Below are 20,591 nucleotides of genomic sequence, written 5' to 3' on the forward strand. Positions count from 1 at the left end.
TGGCAACAGCTGGTTGGCCGTAGAAGGAGTAGTGATCAGTCAGGTTGGGAATTTGGAATGCTGAGTTATCTGGAAAGAAAAACAGAAAATTTTGTTACTAGAGAGGACTGGAAGGCCAAGAAGAACTCAAGGTACAACAAAAGGTTCTCATTGCTTCAATAAACTTACCAGTAAAGAGGTATGCAAAGCATAGCATTATTTTGAGTTTTCTTCTGTGGGTCTTTTGAGTAAAAGCACTTGAATCTTTGACGGTTTCCGAAGTAAAAGTACTGATCCATGGTCTCTACTAATACCCCAGTTGTTTCCTGGGTAAAGACATTGATCCTGAATCTGTGCTATTTCCCTTGTTTATTGTGTAAAGCCACCAACCCCTGGCCTGTAGCTAATTTAATGACCAAATTGCTGTGGGATATAAAGCCTCTTAATTATTTCCCTTAACCCATTGTTTGGATTCTTGCACAACAGAACACAATTTTCTTTGCCTGTTGATCAAAGTTACACATTGAAATGACACAAGGAGATCATCCTAGCAGGTGTGACAGGTAAAAGAGGTGATCTAAAAAGATGAAAACAAATTACTGCGGATGCTGGAATCTGAAACCAAAAGAGAAAATACTGGAAAATCTCAGCAGGTCTGGCATCTTCTGTAAGGATAGAAAACAGCTGATGTTTCGAATCTAAACGTCAGCTCTTTTGTCTCCTTACAGATGCTGCCAGACCTGAGAATTTCCAGCATTTTCACTTTTGATTTAAAAAGATGCCCACCTACAGTCGCCTAAAACCTTCTGTTCTCTGACCCAGCAACAATAGATTTAATCAAGCCTTACTTTTGACCCAGAAAATTACTTTGCATTCCAAGCTGAAAAGTAAAATTTATATAATAACATTAATATATTTACTACCTTTGAGATGACTGGTCAAGTTGTCTTTTTCTGTGATGATTACTCTTTGACCATCAGTTCTGTGGTGAGATACAACAAAGATTTCTTTTTTAATAATTATGAACAGTGATCATTATCAGATTTTAATACATTTGGATATCATCTAGTCTTTCCTCATAATTGTGTAACTTGACCATCCCTTTCACTTTGTCATAATGTACAAATTGTGCAAACTGTCCACACTGAAATGAATGGCTTCCTTCTGCTATTTGCTGCTTTTGATTTAGTTTTAAACTTGATTTGCTCTAAGCAGGGACTCTCAAATCCTCCCACCAATGTTTAGTATAAACTGAACTCTAGTATTGGATTTTACAATGAAAAACAGGGGAATAATGCTCATTGGTCATAGCCTTTGTTTGAAAGCCAGTGCTCAAATGGTAGCATCAAGCTGCCAATATTTGGAATACAGTGATGTCGACCCTGGAATCTATCAATTCTATATAGTTGAAATTGCGTGCAGTAGTTGTGGTTTGTGTGTAGGAGTGACTGTTTCAACTGGAATTTAATGGTAAAAGCAGAGAACCAAAGCCTGTCCTTGCTTTTTATTTTGACTGGTTCAGAATGAATAAATAACCCTGATTTAATAGTGGTCTGTCACTGGTTTTAAATTGGTAAATTTCAGCTCAAATTGTCACTTTCAGGGACTGGTTGTGTGTTCAAGGATATTTTGCTGTCAGAGATTTTGACAGTTCTGGATTTCTTTTCTTTAATCTTCATTTGGCATTTTGCTTTGTTTCCCTAATTAACAGTATAAAATTGGATGGCTTTGAAATAGCTTTTCAATTCTCTTCTGTCAAACTATGAAAGTGTTTCTTCTGCAGATGCACTTTTCGTTCTATCTGATTGCTTGGCCATTTGCACCATGCCTAGTGTTGCATCATGACAACTTTGACCAACTTGAGATTCAAGCACTGTATGAACTGTTGAAAAATCTGATGGCTAACAGTTAGGATCAGCAGTCAAGATTAGAGTGGTGCTGGAAAAGCATGGCAGGTCAGGCAGCATCCGAGGAGCAGGAATATCGACGTTTTGGGAAAAAGCCCTTCATCAGGAATAAGGCCGGGAGCCTCAGGTGGAGAGATAAATGGGAGGAGGGTTGGACTGGGGAGAAGGTAGATGAGAGTGCAATAGGTGGATGGAGCCAGGGGTGGGGTGGGTAAAGGTGATAGGTCGGAGAGGAGGGTAGATCGGATAGGTGTGAAAGAAGTTGACGAGTGGGACGGGTCATGAGGGCGGTGCTGAACTGGAAGGTTGGAACTGGAGTAAGGTGGGGGGGGGGGGGGAGGGAAATTATGTCATGATCAGCACCCATGTTTGGTCTCTGCTCTGCATGTTTTGATGTACCAAACAGAAATTACATCTGCAGTAGTTGTGGGTATGTTCACCGAGCTGGAAAGTTGGTTTGCAGATGTTTTATCCCCTTTCTAGGTGACATCCTCAGTGCTGTGGAGGCTCCTATGGTGCACTGCTGTACTGTGTCGGTTGGAATTTATTTGGTTGTTTGTTGCATTGGTTGGTATACCAGGTCGAGGTGAACATGTTTATTGATGGAGTCCATAACTGAGTCACAGAAATTCTCTGGCTGTCCTCTGTTTGGCTTGTCCTATTATTGTTGTGTTGTCCCTATCACTTGTGTATAAAGCTACTAGGTACAACTGGTCATGGCGTTTAGTGGCGAGTTGATGTTCATGAATGTTGATCACTAATTCTCTGCCTGCTTCTCTCATATAGTGTTTTGAGCAGTCCCTGCATGGAATCTTGTACACCATGTTTGGTCTACACATGCTGTTATTGGGTCTTTTGTTCTGGTGAGTTGTCTGAGCATGGCTGTCAGTTTATGGGCTGTCATGAATCCAAGTGGTCAGAGAAGTCTGGCTGTCAGCTCAGAGACATTTTTTATAAAAGGTAGAGTGGTTAATGTATTGGGTTGTCTCATATCCTCATCGCATTGTTTATCTGTTAGACATCTGCAGATGAAGTTGCGGGGATATCCGTTCTTGATAAAGACTTTGTAGAGGTGTTGTTCTTCCTCTCTTTGCAGATCGTTAGTGCTGCAGTGTGTTGTAGCCCTTCAGAACAGGGGTCCTAATCCAACCTCCAGGGCAAGCAGAACAGAAGGCATGACAGGGAACCCAATCAACTGGATCTGTGCTTGATGACGTACTTCATATTCAGCAGCTAAACATACAAACAAATCAATGGGCTCACCCATATCTGGGCTCAGAACAGAAACAGTGATGCAAAGACCAGATTAAACAGCCCTCCCACAAATCTGACCCAAACTTTGGATCAGATACGTGGATGACACTTTTGTAATAATTACAAGAACAGAGACCAAAAGCACGCAATGGATTATCAACACCATGCTCACAGGGATCAAATTTACGAGATAGGAATGGGAGTTGGTTGTTAATTTCCTCCTAAATGTGATGGTAGAAAGAGCACAGAATGGGAAATGCACAACAAAATTGTACAGAAAACCCACACACACGGACCAGATCCTGAATTATATCAGCAACCATCCAAACACCACAGGAGAAGCTGCATTAAGACCCTGGTCAAAAGGGCTACAATATGCTACAGCAGTCCTGAGCTATGAAGAGAGGAAAAACAATATCTCCAAACAGTCTTTACCAAGAATGGGTATCCCCGCAACTTCATCCACAGATTCCTGGCAGAGAAACAATGCAATTAGGACATGCCATAACCCAACACTCTACCTTATATAAAAATGTCTCGGAACTAAGAGCCAAACTCCTCCAACTACTTGGATTCATGATAGCCCATAAACCAACGGCCATGCTCAAGACGACAACTCACCAGAACAAAAGACCCAATAACCATCACATGCAGGACCAACATAGTGTACAAGATTCCATGCATGGACTGCATGAAACACTAAACTGTATAGGACAAACAGGCAAACAACTAGTGATCTGCATTCATGAATATCAACTAGCAATCCGCATCCTCGCAAACCAACTAGCCACTAAACACCACGACCAGCTGGCCCTAGTAGCTATACACACAGATGACAAGGACCACAAATTCGACTGAGATAACACAACAATAATAGGACAAGCCAAACAGAGGACCGCCAGAGAATTTATAGAAGCATGGCACTCATGCACAGACTCCATCAATAAGCGCATTGACCTAGACCCAGTATACCGACCACTGCAACGAACAACCAAAAGCAGCAGGAACAAACCCAAATAAATTCCAACCGACACATTACAGCAGCGCATCACAGGAGGCTGCACAGCACTGAGGATGTCACCTAGAAAGGGGGCAAAACGTCTGAAAACCAACTTCCCAGCTCGGTGAACATACTCACAACTACTACGACTCGTACCCGAACTACAAATATCTACACAAATCTTGAGAAACTACAGCTACTTAAGCAGAGCGTGTATGACCTGGATTTGAAAACGCAGCATCAGGTTTTTTTAAAAATGCTTCCTTTAGAAGTTAAGTTAAAAATCACAGAACACCAGGTTATAGTCCAACAGGTTTGTTTGGAAGCACTAGTTTTCGGAGCGCCGCTCCTTCATAGCACATTTATAGCTAAAGTTTGCAGCATGATGTAATTGAAATTATATTTTGAAAAAGTCCTGAATTGTTTGTTAAATCTCTCATCTTTTAGAATGGGAATGTTAGTTACAGTTTTTTCATACATAAATCCCAGAACTTTCTTAAAGTAACATTCTTAAATGAACTTTAACAATAGATGCCCTGTTGGTCCAGATAATGCATTGAAGGTGTGAGGTGCCCTGTGTGAGGTTGTCTGTGCCCCAATGTTCAAACTGATTCTAATCTGAGAAAGGGGATTTACAGAATCATACATGGATTCAAGCAATTTTTTAGTGAACTAAAATGTAATTCTACAAGTACAAATTCACACCACAAATGTGTGTGTGTGTGTGCGCGTGCGCGCGCGCGCGGAATCAGGTTATTTTGGATGTGCAACGAGGCAAGTTTAATAAATTATGTGAGAGCAAAAGTTGACCTAGAAAACAGTGACCATAACCTGGTTGATTTTAACATCAAGTTTGAAAGGGAGGTGGTCAGAAACAACTGTGCTAAACTTGAATAAGGATAATTACAAAGGAATAAGGGCAGAGATGCCTGCAGTAGGTTGGAAAAGGAGTTTAACACTGAAGACAGTTGTGGAGCAATGGCAAACGTTTAAGCAAATAATTCATGGCTCACAGCAGTGAGGTATCCCAGTAAGGAAGAAGGCTTTGAGGAAGGAATGAGCCAACCATGGTTAACCAGAGAAGTTCAGAATAGCGTCATTTTTTTTCTTTTAACGTGGTATAGATTAGTGGGAGACCAAAGAATTGGGAAAGTTTTAAAAACTAAGTCTGAAAAAAGTGAAAACAATAAACTTGAAGGGTAAATTTGCAAGTAATATCAAGATAGTCAGCAAGACCTTCTAAATTTATGAAAAGGAAGAGAAAAGCAAAATTGAACATAGGAGAAATAATGAGGAGCTAGAAAATGGCAGAGTATTTGAATAAATACTTTGCATTAGTCTTCACAGTGAAATATACTCTCAACATCCAAGATTTATACATTTCAAGTGAGAAAAGGAGAGGAAATAAATACAATAAGTATCACTAGAGGAAAAAGCACTAAGCACTCTGGGGCTAAAGGTCCCCTGGACCTGATAGCATGCATCCTCGGAATTTAAAGGAAGCAGCTGGAAAGATAGTGGACATGTTGGTAGTAACCTTCCAAGAATCTTTACTTTCTGGAAAAAGGCTAGCGGATTGGAAAACTGCCAGTGTAATTGTTTTATTTGATAGGGGAAGGAGACAAAATGAAAAGTCACTATAGATCAGTTAGCTAAACGTCTGTAATTGGGAAAATTTTGAGTTTATTATAAAGACAGAGCACATAGAAATACCCAATTTCATCAAGCAGAGTCAGCATGGCTTCATGACGTAAAGTCATGCCTGAAAAATTTATTAGAGTTCTTTGAAGTAACAAGCAAGATAGATAAAAGATGTAAAAGATATTTGCATTTGAAAAGGTGCCACCAATTAGGCGACTTAATAAGTGCCCGTGGTTTAAGTGGTAATATGTAAGCATAGATAAAGGTTTTGCTGACTATTAAAATTAGGATCGGGGAGCTTTTTCTGGATGGCAACCTGTAACTAATGGGAGTATCTCAGGGGTCAGTGCTGGGGCCACACTTAATTACAATATATATTAATGACTTTTAGGAAAGTGAATGTACAGCAGTCAAATTTGCGGATGACACGTAAATAGGTGGGAAGGGGTGATGAGGGTGATACAATCTTCGCAAGGATACTGGCAGGTTAAATGAGTGAGCAAAAACTTGGTAGGTGGAATAAAATGTTGGAAAATGAGGCTATGCACTCGCAGGATTAGAGGAGCTGAAGTTGACATAAATGGTAAAGAAAAACTGCAGAAAACTACAGAGAAGGGGTATGTGGGAGTCTTCGGACATTGAATCAAAAAGGTCAGCAAAATGTTCAGTGTGTTACAGAGAATGCAAATGGGGATGCTGGCTGACTTTTCAAAGTAAAAAAAAATCACAGGACACCGGGTTATTGTCCAACAGGTTTATTTGAAACCGCAAGCTTTCAGAGCTCATACTCCTTAGAATAATGAGGTTCTGCTAAAACTATCCAATGCACTACCCAGAACACAGCTGGAATGCTGTGAACAGTTTCGGACCTCTTATCTAAGAAAAGATACTGGCATTGAAGGCACTCCAGAGAAGATTCATTCATTCATCTGATACTGCGTATGGAGGGTGCTGATTTATGAGGAGAGATTGAGTAGATTGGGCCTGTATTCTGGATTAGTGGTGCTGGAAGAGCACAGCTGTTCAGGCAGCATCCAAGGAGCTTCGAAATCGACGTTTCAGGCAAAAGCCCTTCATCATGGTCCTAGACTCTCCCACAAGGGGAAACAACCTTTCCTTATCTACCTGTCAATTCCCTCAAGAGTTGAGTATATTTCAATAAGGTCACCTCTCATTCTTATATAATCAAATGAGTACAGGACCAATCTAGGTGGTAAAAACAATGACTGCAGATGCTGGAAACCAGATTCTGGATTAGTGGTGCTGGAAGAGCGCAGCAGTTCAGGCAGCATCCAAGGAGCTTCAAAATCGACGTTTCGGGCAAAATTTTATTCCTGATGAAGGGCTTTTGCCCGAAACGTCGATTTTGAAGCTCCTTGGATGCTGCCTGAACTGCTGTGCTCTTCTAGCAACACTAATCCAGGATCTGGTTTCCAGCATCTGCAGTCATTGCTTTTACCACCTAGATTGGGCCTGTACTCATTTGATTATATAAGAATGAGAGGTGACCTTATTGAAACATATTCAACTCTTGAGGGAATTGACAGGTAGATAAGGAAAGGTTGTTTCCCCTTGTGGGAGAGTTTAGGACCAGACGGCATAATTTCAACATAAAGGGTTGCACATGAGTTTCTTCTCAGAGAGTGAAATTCTTTATCACAGAGGGCTGTCAAATCTGGATTGTAAAGTATATTTAAGACTAAAATAGATTTTCAAATTGTAGGGGATTCTAAGATTACGGAAAAAAGGCAGCAAATTGGAGTTGGAGATTATCAGATCAGCAGTGATTTCGTTAAATGAAGGAGCAGACACGACAGGCTAAATGGTCTGTTTTAACTCCTCTGCCTTATGGTCTTAATTACTGGACAAATTAGCTACACTTAGTGTTCTGGGTCAGAATTTATCAATGAAATATAAAGAAAACAGCAAATGCTTAAAATACACGGATGGAAATACAAATTGTTGTCTTTAAATAAAAACTGACCAATACTTAGAAAATGAAAAAGCAGCATCCCGAGGTAATCTTAGGGCAGTTTCCAGGTTTAGAGCAAGCACAAAGAGATCCTGTTTTCTTCTTCAAAGACTTTGAAGCCTTTGAAGAAGACTGTTATTTGTTCCAAGCAGACTGTGTCCTTGAATTGGTTTTTTGGCCTATTGACCACACACAACAGTGTCTTGTGATTTTCTTGTGAAGCTGAAATTTTATCTTATTTTTGTATTTACAATATTACTCTTTGATTTTGTTACATGCGCCTGATTTCAGGGTTGTGTATCTATCACCTATTGACTCCAGTGCTCAATGACTACTCCTTCAGATGTCCTGAATGAAACACCCTCTAGGTAACGTTCACTTGTTTTTTCTCTTGCTGTTCGTATCAGAGGCAAGTTGGGTTGGACCTACATGGCATTCATTTTGTTGCTTCGTTTCAGCGCCTCTAGCTAATGAAGTGTCTCTATTGTAGGTTGTTTAGCACTACCTATTCCAAATGTGAAGAAAAATTTTTCTTCATACAATTGTTGCTTGTATTTCAGAAAAGCAGTGACAATTTTGGTTCTTTAATTTATTCTCCAAGAGAGAACGGATATTAAAAATGCATTTTCCATATTTAATGTACGAACAATCACCCACATTATGGTAATCCATTTACTTAGTTGTTTTATTGGGCTGATGTATACAAACATCCATTGCCTTATTGAGTTTCTAGACTAAACTAGAAATTTACACTGAAAATTGTTTCTTGAAGGATGACTTATGAACTTTCTTCACAGTAACATAGGGCATTGATTTCGAGAGTGCAAAGTGCACTCAAAATATTGCCAGTGTTCAACCAGCTGAACCCATGTATCATACTGGCTGAGAGGACTGTTAGCTGCATGTTGCATATTTAAACCAAAGCATCCTACCTCTTGGGATTTTGGCCTCAGAAAATTGTAACCTGAAATGGCAGGTTGAACCTCTTTGGTTTTCATTAGTGAGCTTCAGTGGCTGGTTAATAATCAGTAATATCCTGAATGCATTGTACCCACTTACTTCAGGTATTAGGTTACAAGCCTGCCACAGAGCATTGACTTTATTTTATCACCAACTTTTCTCTTAGAGTTACTAAAATCCTACATACCCTTTGAGTTTAGTCCAGGATCAGTCACCAATCAATTATTTAGAATTTGTCAATTTAGCATAGTCTCACACTTCACAGTTGCATATTTTACAAAACAAATTGGTCGTATATATCATCAAAATTCATAAATTAAGGCAATTGGTATATTTATTTAGAATTGAACGTCGATGGAAAACGCATAAATCGGTATAGTTATTTTAAATCAACCTAGTCAGACATGTTATGACGCACCTCTGGGACAAGTGGGAGTTTGACCTTCCGGGATAGAGGTAAGGGCACCATCACTGCATTACAAGACTTCATAAATTGGTACACACTTAAGCAATTGAGAGAGTCCTTTAATAGATTCATCCTAAAGTTTTGAATTAAGTATGATCTCTTGATTGAATACCAGGTTTTGGCCTTTGGCATAATAAATTCAGGAAGTTTTATCTCCTCTATTGTACTGGACATTGAATTAATGCTGATTACTTGTTCTGTTTTAAACTTTTGATCTCTTTTAAATCAAAATTAATTTACTGACCTCTGATGCTTTGAATAATATTTTTTGCACACCCCTCACTCCAGCTACATTCAGTGGATTAAGGCATCAAATCTTCTTCCAAATAACAGTTCTGTGTTTTCTTCCTGATCTTGGATGAAGATAGCATGAGTCCATAATCCTTGATTGTACATGTGGAACCAGAATCACAACTAAAAGAAGCCCACAATAAAGCAAAGACATCAAGACAATAGGACAGGAAACAAGACTCATATTCTTGTTCTAACTGTTCCATCTGTAATGCATCTTAGTACTGGTGAACAAATGTGTAGACCACAAATTGAATATCTTGCAGATAACAACACTTGCACATGTCTATCAATTATAGTGTCCAAACAATAGAGCAAAATGATCTTTCACATCAAAGGGACAGTGTGTTGATTAAATCAGGGAAATAAGCTGCTTTGATCTTTTTAAGTAATTAAAACCAGCAATTCGAGCTGTTGCATTATGACTAGGATCTCTGGAGAGCATTCTGACTGGGCGGCTCTCCCATGTTTACTTTATTATGGAACGAACTTGCATTTATATACTACCTTTTATGACCTCCGGATGGACCTAAGTTTTTCAACTGTGGGAATACTCTAGAGATTATGTTGTTGTAATATGAAGCAGAAATTATGTTCCTACCAATGCTCTGTGACTGTTCCAGTGAAGTTTGAGGGATAAATATAAGCTAGGACATCATGGAGAACTTTCCTGCTCCCCCTCAAAAAAAAGTGCCATGTATCTTTTTAACCACCGACTGGGACTTAATGACTCAACTGGGAGTTCGCTCCTTTGCAGCACATCCTCAATACAGGGCGACTCCCATATCCACGGGTCTGGTTCCTGCGCTTTCAGTTACCTGTTGTCTACCATGGTCCGAACATATTATAGGGAACATTCCAGAACTGGGGGCTGCCAAGGAGGTACACATCCCATTTAAATGAATTGGTTCACTTCTATCTGCGGTTTTGGGCTTCCACGGTAGGTCTTGGAATGTATTCCCCGCAGGTACGAGGGGACTACTGTACTGCACAGGAGTGCCAGGCTGCATTTAGTGCTCTGTAATTAGAAATTTATTAACTGAGAACAGTGCCATGATTGTATATTTCTAGGCTGAGCATGATAGTGGAGAGAGTGCAGAAGCAGTTTACAAAAATGGCCCAGGAATGATAAGCCTGAATTATGCAAAGGAATTGGGATTTTTCTCCTTGGAAAGAAGGAGGCTAAGAGGAGATCTGATGGAGGTTTTCGAAATCATGAAGAGAGTAGATAGGAAGAAACTGTTCCAACTCATAAAAGGAACAAGAACAAGAGGGCACAGATTTAAAATGATTTGCAAATGAAGTGAGGAAAAGCTTTTTCATTCAGTGAGTAGTTAAGAGTATGGAATTTACTGCCTGGAAGTGTGGTGAGACGGGTTCAGTTGAGGTGTTTGAGAAGGTATGGATGATTATTTAGATTAAAAATATAAACGAGTATAGGGATAAAGCAGGGGACTGGCACCAAACAATGATGAGTTAGTGTGGGTCCAATGGGGCTGAATGGCTTCCTTCTGCACTATAATGCATGTGTGATTCTGTGATTCAGCCAACATAGCTTAGCAGCATTATTAGGTGTTAGTATGGATTCGGACACAATTCTTTTGAGATAATGTTGTAACTCAACAAAGTGGCACCATCACTGAAACAACTAGCCTCTCAGAAGCCAGACTTCAGCCTGAAGGCGAAGGGAACAAATTGGTCATCTTTCTGTCCATTTAAAAAGAATCTGCAGGTTCACCTCTGTGACAGTGACAGGAGACCTGTGACCAAAAGAAAAAAATAGAACCTTATGCTTTATGCAACAGAGCCTTCCCTCCAGCAGTGCTGGACATAGTTAAAATGCTTAGTGAGCTGCAAAGAGCATTCCAAGCAACTGATGGTGTGAAGGCAGTTAGCCTACATGTATACTGACCCACTTTGATTCAGAGGCTACAAAATAGAATTGTATGTTCCAGCAAAGAGCACGATGCTAAGATTCATGGTGTCACTTATTCTCTTTAAGCTGAATGATCGTCTAAGAAGGTGCTAATAAGTAACACAAATTATGCAGGGATGTACTCGAGCTGTCAACAATGATACCCAAGTCACAGTACCCTGATGTTTTGAGAATGTGTGAGTAATAATAGAGACCAGCTCTATAACTGTGCTTTCGAAGCAATAGTACTCCTTGCACATTTTTGAGTGACTTCAGATACCTGTACAATGAAGTTTGTCTGCATACATCTCTTTTCTGAAACACACTTTCTGCAGCTTCTGAGCAATAAAAATGGAAGAGAACTGTAGCATTTCCTTATATTTCAGAAACAGATGCACCCTGTGTTCCATCCATGTTCTGCAGCAAGGCACTGTCTCCTGTTTTTGACTTTCTCACCTCCATATGCCCCTTCTATTAAGACCTGTGATGAGATACGAAAAACATTGAAGACAGCATTGTTTAATATACCAGGGTCTGCTTACGTAATCTATTTTTAGGACTTTACACAAAAAAGATCACTCTTTGGCATTGAGACTATTACCAAATATTCATCAGCAGGACTGTTGATCACTGAGGCCTGCTGTGAAGTGCACCTGTGTAAGATGTATCCGTGACAAGGCCACTGACCATTGAAAGGCACACGAGAATACTGAACCAAAATTAGAAATTGCTGGAGAAACTCAAGTCTGGCAGCATCTGCAAAGAGAAAGCAGCATCAATGTTTTGATTTTGGTGACCTTCATCAGAACTCAAGCAATTTCTGTTATTGTTTCAGATTTCCAGCATCCTTAATTCTTGGTTTTATTTTGGGAATACTGAATGTTTGCAAGTGGTAGCAGGAAACCAAAATCAATCGAAGAGCATCATAGAAAAGAAGGCAATTTAGTGTGTAAATGGAAATAGTGTAATTGTGTAAAGGCAATGGTGCAGCAGTATTTAGTAAGTGGATTGAGCTCGTAGTAGTCCAAAACCTGTTGTCTTAAAACTGTATAGACCAGTATTTTAGTGCCAGTTCACCAATAAATCTCTGGTGTTTCCTGTCCAACTATAAGATGTTTACAAAATTGGAAGTTAGTCACTTTTTTTGGAGGCATAATGTCACCAGTGAAGAAAAAAATGTTACTTAGAATTGTCCCAGCTTCCAAAGCAAGAGACCCATTTGCAATCTATTACTTAAAAGTTTATATTTGTAACTTTTCCTTTGGTTTAAATGTCTAGCCTTCCCTTGGCAATTGGGTACAGTGGAGATTGGAATGAAACAATTCAATGTTCCACCACGCTCTAGATCTAATTTGGCCTAACAATTGGATTGGTAATTCTTCATATTGGAATAGATACTGGCAAGGAAGAAGAGTTCCATACCCATTCCCAAGTAGAAATGTGCTGTTTATGAGAAGTGGTAATACATGGGTACAGAGTATAACAGAGTTTTATTTTAACAGAGTGCAGGGTACTATTAGGAAAACATTGTCCTAGCATATTAGCTTCAAAATAAGTCTGTTGTGTTATAGGAAGTCCAAACAAAGTGTCAGCACCAATTTTTGTCATCTACTTTGGAAATAATCTAATGAGCCAGGTTTTCAGCGTGGACTGTGGTGCACTGCAGAGTGAGATCAGAGGGACAGAATGCTAAACAGAAAGTTGAATGAGAGACATTCCAATTTGGCAATAAAATTGGTGACAATAATGGCAATCAGATTAGTGGACTAAAATTTTCTTGATCTATTAGTCTGTGCGAAGAGTGACAGCAATATTAGTCCTTCAAGTTATGCTGAGGCTAGGTAGTGTTTGTAAAGACAGTTTCCTTTTTTTTTGTCACTCCTGCTCTTTTTATTTCAATGAGATTCTAGTCCGAGATTAAAAATCACGTATTATATATCTAGAGTATATGTGTGTATAATAGTTTCTGCACATGACATTTGTACGAAGAGCATGTGTGTTTGAGTGTTTGTATAGATATGTTTTATTGTTTTACATCTGTATGTGTTTTGGTGGTGATTTATGTTCAGCTATGTCTGAAAATGGAAGTGCCTGAGTGCAGCAGTCCAGTTTCTGCCCCAGCTAAATCAGCACAAAAAAAAACATCAGCTGAGTTCCTCATCGTATGTGTACTTACTAGGTTATTGCTAAACTGTAAGACAGGGAAATCTACTCTGTGGACCTAGGCTGTGCTAATGTGATTGTATACAACTAGTCAACTGCAAAATTACAAAGAGTATACTGGAAAGAGTTGACAGGGTATCTTGCATTATTTTATGCAAGTGTCATGCAATCACACTACATTGAACTGGAAGCAGAGATCAGGAAAGCAACGTTTGTGCAGAGGTCTTTGGGCTACTTCTGGCATCATGTCCAAAGGGCCTTTGATCTTCTCAAAGCTCTTTGATCTGAGACTGTGCGCTGCTGGGTAGCTGCCAGTGTGGTTATAAACATTTCCCCAGAATAGAGACTCCAATTGTCAGCTTTTTTGAGCAGGGTTGGGGTCAAAGGAGTATTAAGAGGCTGCTCTTCTCATCACTGTGCTCGTGACACGCACTGCTATTTCATCCTGGTGTTGTGGTTTATGCTACATTTGTTTGTTTTCCTTTATACAGAAGGAAACTTTAGTCTGAGGCTTTTACCATCGGAGAATCTGAATAGGTGATGAGCCAGGCTACAATGCAATTTTCACCATTTTATTTGTGAGGTGTTCAGCCAATGGTGTCTGTCAGATTGACGTGAACATTATCAATGTCAATCTTGTCAGACTGCAGATCATATGTGTAAACATTGATCATTGTCTCTAGAGTCTAGACCAGCTTTGCTGTGTATAGTCAGCGTAGATGAACCTTATTCCAACAACTCTGCATGAGTCTGCCTTAAAGTCAACATACTATCTCTGTTCAGCCTCATCCCCCACCATCAATGGTGAACTACACAGATGCATGGTTAATACAATGGAGATGAATCAGGTATTCAGTAGTCAACCTTAAGTGGATGCACCATCTGAGGACTAATTAAGACTTACTACAGGTTTAAGCAGTTAAATACATAGGAAAGAAGAAACCCTGATCTATCTTCTCTGGTGTGTTTATTCTGTATCTTATAGTTGAGTACAGCATCTATTGTCTGTTCATTTGGTTTGAATGGTGAATCAGATGACAAGAAACTTTGAAATTTTCACTGCACGTGTTCAATTGATAAAGTTGCTGTCCAGTATATGCGCAAGTAACAATGAGCATTGTTAACCTGTTTTACAACAAAATCCAACTCAAAGAAAATCTCTTGTGCTACAAAGTATCCATATTTCCATTAATGTGCATTGATCACTTTACAAAGTCCAGAGACACATACTTGAATAGGGAATAGCAAATAAGAAGTGTACAGTATGTGGTAAGTGCTTGGATTTTATGGGCCAAAATGCTATGCTTTATATATGCTTTGCCTCCACACTGTATAATGACCTTGTGGTATTATCACTGTACTATTAATCTAGAGACCCAGGTGATGTTCTAGGGACCAGGGTTTAAATCATGCAAAGGCAGAACGTAGAATTTGAATTCAATAAAACTGTTTCAGTGCCAATTAAGAGACATTGCCTTGAAAATCCCGAAAGACTGACCTCTTCCTCTGGTGGGAGAAAGTGAGGACTGCACATGCTGCAGATCAGAGTCGAAGAGTTTGGTGCTGGAAAAGCACACCAGGTCAACCAGCATCCGAGGGTGCCTGACATCTTCCTCTAGTGGGCAGGCCTGGGATCTGGGCACAGTCCTGATTCCCTTTTTCTGATTATAATATGAAAATGTTTAAATTGAGAATCTCCAGACATCTGTCCCGTTTAGCTACTTCAATTCTCCTGTTATTTCAGGTGATGCTTGTAGTAAAACAAGATCCAGAATTTTGTCAGTGCTCAAACTTCAATGACAATAGAGTAAGTCAATTATTGTCCATACATAAACTATTACTAAGGATCAAAGCATTAAATAAAGTGGAAGCCACTAGGATGTTTATATTTGCAAACTCCTCATTTCCTGAAGGCATTGATGTCTGCTCGGGTCCAACAAAAAATACTTGAAGTTATATATGACTTTGAGGTGCTGGTGTTCGACTGGGGTTGACAGAGCTAAAAATCACAACACCAGGTTATAGGCCAACAGATTTATTTGGAAGCACTAGCTTTCAGAGTGCTGCTCCTTCAGGTGGTTGTGGAGGTTAAGATCATGCTCACAGAATGTACAGCCAAACGAGGCCAGTGTCATGGAGATTTGACACAGTAAGCAATCTTAGATTAAAACTTTCATCTTTTATAATGGGATATACTGGTTTCTGTTCTATGATATGTAAATCCCAGAACTTCATTTAAATTACATTCTCAAGCTAGCTCAGTTTTTTAAACAATAAGTGTGAAGTCTGTCTGTATCCCAATGCTGTGTCAGACTGATAAACCCTCTGTATAGTTTTACAGAGTTTTACATAGATTCATGCAGTTTTTGAGCAAAATAAAATGGAATTCTGTAAAAACAAATTCAACCCATAAGCTTATATGTGTGCACATGTAGGAACGACAGATTGAATGTGCATCTGGGTGTGAGTGCATGTGATAGTGTGTGTGTGTGTGTGTGTGTAAGCTTGGTTAATTGTGTGTGAGTGTGATGGGGTATGTGTGAGAGGGTCCGTGTGTCGGTGTGAGTTTGGAGTTTTTAATTTTGGAGTTATATAGCACTATTTGCAGTTCTTGGTCAACCCTAGGTACCTTACAGCCAATTATACATGTTTTGTCTGTGGTCACTGCGGCATTGTAGGAAATGCAGAAGTCAATTGCACAAAAATTCACACAAACAGCGTTGTGATAATAGCCAAATAATCTGTTTTAATGTGGTTAGTTATGGGATAAATAGTGACCAGGTCTGTGGTAAATCCCCAATTTTCAAAATACTCAATAGAATGTCATGCATGTATCGTGGTTAACATGTAAACAAAAAAAATTAGCAACTCCCTCAGCATTGCACTGGAGATTCTGTCAGGGCCTTTGCATTCCAGTTTCTTGAATGATAAATGAACCCTCAGCCTTCTGACTGAAGTAAGACTACTGCACACTGAATAGTGGCTTCTCTCTAGCCTAAGGCTAATAAAGCCAATTGTGGTTGGTGACTGCCATCCCTGCTACAATCAGAACAGTTCAGAGAATTTACCTGGCACCATCTTTGTTCTACATGACTCAAATTCACTGGCCATGGTAATGATATAAGCTTTACCCCATGGTATAACACCGATCTATAGCGCATTGTCTGGATCACATAATAAACCATAGGAAAACCATGGTGCTTTGAAATACATTTGGAGCAAAGTAATAAGTCTAACTATGATTGTTTCATAACAAAAGTATTCCTCGACGAGTCAGTGTTTGTGTTCTCGCACTGAGAACTCTGGTCTTCACCTTTGACCCCACTAATCTCCAGATACAGCACATTATCCTCCGCCATTTCCACCACCTCCAATCAGACCCCATCACCAGAGATATATTTCCATCCCTACTCCTATCTGAGTTCCGCAGAGACCATTCCCTCCATGACTTCCTCATTCGGTCCATGTTCCCCACCAATCCACTCTCCACTCCCAGCACCTTCCCTTGCCGCTGCAAGAGGTGTAAAACCTGTCCCCACACCTCCCCCTTCACCTATGTTCAAGGCTCCAAAGGATCTTTTCACATCCGGCAGAGATTTTCCTGCACATCCACCTATGTCAACTACTATGTCCATTGCTGTCGATGTGGTTTCCTGTACATTGGGGAGACAGGATGCCAATTCCGAGCATTTCAGGGTACATCTCTGGACACGCACTAAACATCCCCACCGCCCTGTGGCCGACCACTTCAACTCCTCCAAAGGACATGCAAGTCTGGGCCTCCTCCACCACCAAATCCAAGCCACTCGAAAACTGGAGGAAGAACGCCACATCTTCCGCCTTGGGACCCTTCAACCACACGACATCAATGTCGACTTCACTAGTTTCCAAATACCTCCTCCCCCTACCTCATCCGTGGTCCAACCCTCCAACTCAGCACCACCCCCGTGACCTGCCCCCACCCAAACACTCGCATTCCTGATGAAGGGCTTATGCCTGAAATGTCGACTCTCCTGCTCCTTGGATACTACCTGACCTGCTTTGCTTTTCCAGCACCTCACTTTTCAGCACAGAGGTATCTGCTCATCTTTGCCCTAAAGGAAAAACAGAAAGCAACATGTGTTTCTATTTTAAAGCAGGTAAGCATATGCAATTGATCTGCTTTTCTGCACTTAGTAATCTTACACTCCAAGTATCTGTTTGAATTACTGGAGCATTTACTAAAAGGAATTTTGCAAATGGAGTCTATCAGTCCTTATTTACTGACTTTTATTTCCCAACACTGATACAAAGCATAACTGCTGTCATAGATTGGATGGAGGCTCAGAACTGAATTAATTGTTTCATCATCTCTCAGGTGCTTCTCTAAAATCTAAGTGTGCAGGTCTGTTTGCTGTCTCTACTTTCCTCTCCACCCTTTGAAATGTGGTCTTGAACCAACATGCTGAAGGAAGGGTGTTCAGTAACTAGACTGGGAAAAGGTTAGAAGTGGTTTTCTTTTGCAAATGATTTGAAACTTCCTCTTGTTTAGGTGGTCGGGTCTTGTGGGCTGTGGCTACAGTACAACATATTACACGATGGGGTGTGTGTTACTGGGTGTTGCCATGGCAATTTGCTAACTGAGGGTGAGAAACAGGTGGTAAAATTCTACGTTTTGAGTACAACTTAATCTGATGGGCTCTTTTCTGTGTGAAACCTGAGAGCTACGTGGGGAAATACTGAGACACCGAATAAACGGTCATTACACTTGGTGAGCCAATTCTGCCCCCTACAGGTCACTGTTAAAAGCACTGTTAAAAGTAGTCAACCATGGCATCGAGCAATTGCTGGTAATTCAGTATGTGTATTAATATGCTAGAGAGAATGGAGTCCCCCTGCCCTAGTATTAATGTTGCCCTAAGCTTGCTGATCAGATGACCAGTTGTGGGTAGTTGAAATGGTGGTGTATCTATTACATGAATGCGTACAGTCCTTTGTTTTGTGGATTATAGGATTTGGCAGAATGTTAGAAAGATGGGATAGAAAAATGATATCCAGTACTCAGGCATGTTTAAATGCAGTGCTCTCACCACGATAAAGAAGTGTATTGAGCATGAATGAAATGCTAATTCTGAGTAATATACTGCCATGTTTTGTTCTTCCAAAGTTGATATTCTGTACAGACAGACACGCCATATAACACCAAGGCAGTTTAGTGCCTGCCAGTGGGAGCAATGAATTAAAAAAAACGAGTGATAAGTGCCTCTCAATATTGAAAGATATTGGTGACAGTGGCTAGAATTTCCATCTCATCTTGAGCATTCACCTCAACATTGTTGTTCTTGAGTTTGAAGTGAAGTTTTTCTGACCGATTTAACCACTTCAACATTTTGTTTGTGCTATCCGTCAGCTCAGCTACTGAAAACTTATCCTTGCCCTTGTTACTTTAAGAGAGCAACAGCTTGCATTTATATAAAGTGCTTTCGTTTAATTCAAACATTGCAAGATGACTCTCAGGAGTCATATTTGATACAGAGCGTGATAAGGATTTTGGACAAGTGACCAAACTCTTGGTCAAAAAAGGTTGAATTTAAAAATGACCTTTAAAGGAGCAGGAAGAGATTTAAGGAGGGAATTTCCCGAACTTTGGACTCAGACCAGTTGAAGGGCAGACTGAGCGATTCCTGGCTGACCTTACACCTTATATTTTCCATAAACGCAAACTCGGCCAAGCATCCTAATTCCCTCCAAGTCCCAATCGAACCCTTACCGCTTCCTTTAGGTTGCTGGATCAGAAACCAATCTAAAGGTTTTCACCCTTATTTTCTGGTTTCACCCCTCTTTGTACGCTGTTGCAACTCTTACACGTCACTGATATTAATCATCTGCAATAGATGGTTGTCCCTTAGCTACCTTAGCTGGAAAGTCTGGAATTCCTTTCCTGAGCATTTCCAAACCTATCTTTTTGAAGATTTTCCTTAAAACTTGTCATTTTGACACAGCTTTTGGCCAACTTTAGAGCCTTGGTGTCAAAGCATGTTTGGTAATGCTCATGTATCTCCAAGGCACTTTACTTCAAAGGTGCTGTCCAAACGGATGTTGATGGTGAAATGTCTGCAGTGGACCAGCATAGGCACCAGACTCTTATTGTATTGAGGATATGCTTGCAATATTTCAGTTTCTGACTCGAATTTCAAAGAGATGCTAATCACAGAGGAAACCAATGTGTCAACTATTGCACCAATATTCATTCTTACCCAGCCCTGAGATTTGACTTAATGGTTAATCCCGAAGTCAGGCATGGAAGCTAGTAGGTAATGATTGCAAAAACAAAAGTGAAGAATATAATTTTTAAAAAATATGGTTTATTTTTGTAGTATTTTGACATCCTAAAAAATAAGTATAGGAAGCCAATCTTCTGAGTTGCTGAAAATAGTAAAGCCATTCCAGCTTTGCAAGTACTGCCTTGTGTATCTTTTAGGATATTCAAGACTTAGATTGAATATGAGTTGCATTGATGGGAAGAAGACAATACCAGAATTGAATATTTGCCTGTATTGCCCCATAACCATGCAATTGTGGCATAATAGTTCCTGGGCTTCATATTCACTCTTTATGTCTTTACTGTTTATTTTTCCAAAGACAGACCAAGGAAACATCAGGTGAAACTTGACTAGGGGTACAAATTAGTATACAGCTTTATTTCACAGATTGCGTATTCAGATTCAGTTGTGACCCGGGTTAGATATAGAAATAAAACAAGGAACTGGAGACTCGGGAGAGCTGAAACACACAAAAATTGCTGCAGAAGCTTAGCAGATATGGCAGCTTCTGTGATGATAGCAACAGTTAATGGGTCCAGTGACTCTCTTTTTTTCAGAACCTTTATCACTTCTGAAGAAGGGCTACTGCACTCAGTGTTAAGTTTTATAGAGTCAGAGTTGTATAGTACGGAAACAGACCCATGGTTCCAACTTGTCCATGCCGACCAGATATCCAATATAAATCTAGTCCCTTTTGCCAGCATTTGGCCCGTATCCCTGTAAACCCTTCTATTCATATAC

At 40.0% G+C, this 20,591-nt stretch overlaps 1 protein-coding gene across 1 annotated transcript in view; it reads left to right on the forward strand.

The window, feature by feature from the left end:
* Nucleotides 1–20,591, forward strand: part of LOC122564224 (E3 ubiquitin-protein ligase RNF43) — a 225,409-nt gene that overhangs the window by 145,317 nt on the left and 59,501 nt on the right. The window contains exon 4 of the mRNA XM_043718921.1: nt 4,248–4,384. Within this exon, the coding sequence (XP_043574856.1) occupies nt 4,248–4,384 (137 nt within the window). The remainder of the gene's footprint in view (nt 1–4,247; nt 4,385–20,591) is intronic.

Source organism: Chiloscyllium plagiosum, chromosome 28 (assembly GCF_004010195.1).
Source record: "Chiloscyllium plagiosum isolate BGI_BamShark_2017 chromosome 28, ASM401019v2, whole genome shotgun sequence".
Classification (NCBI taxonomy): domain Eukaryota; kingdom Metazoa; phylum Chordata; class Chondrichthyes; order Orectolobiformes; family Hemiscylliidae; genus Chiloscyllium; species Chiloscyllium plagiosum.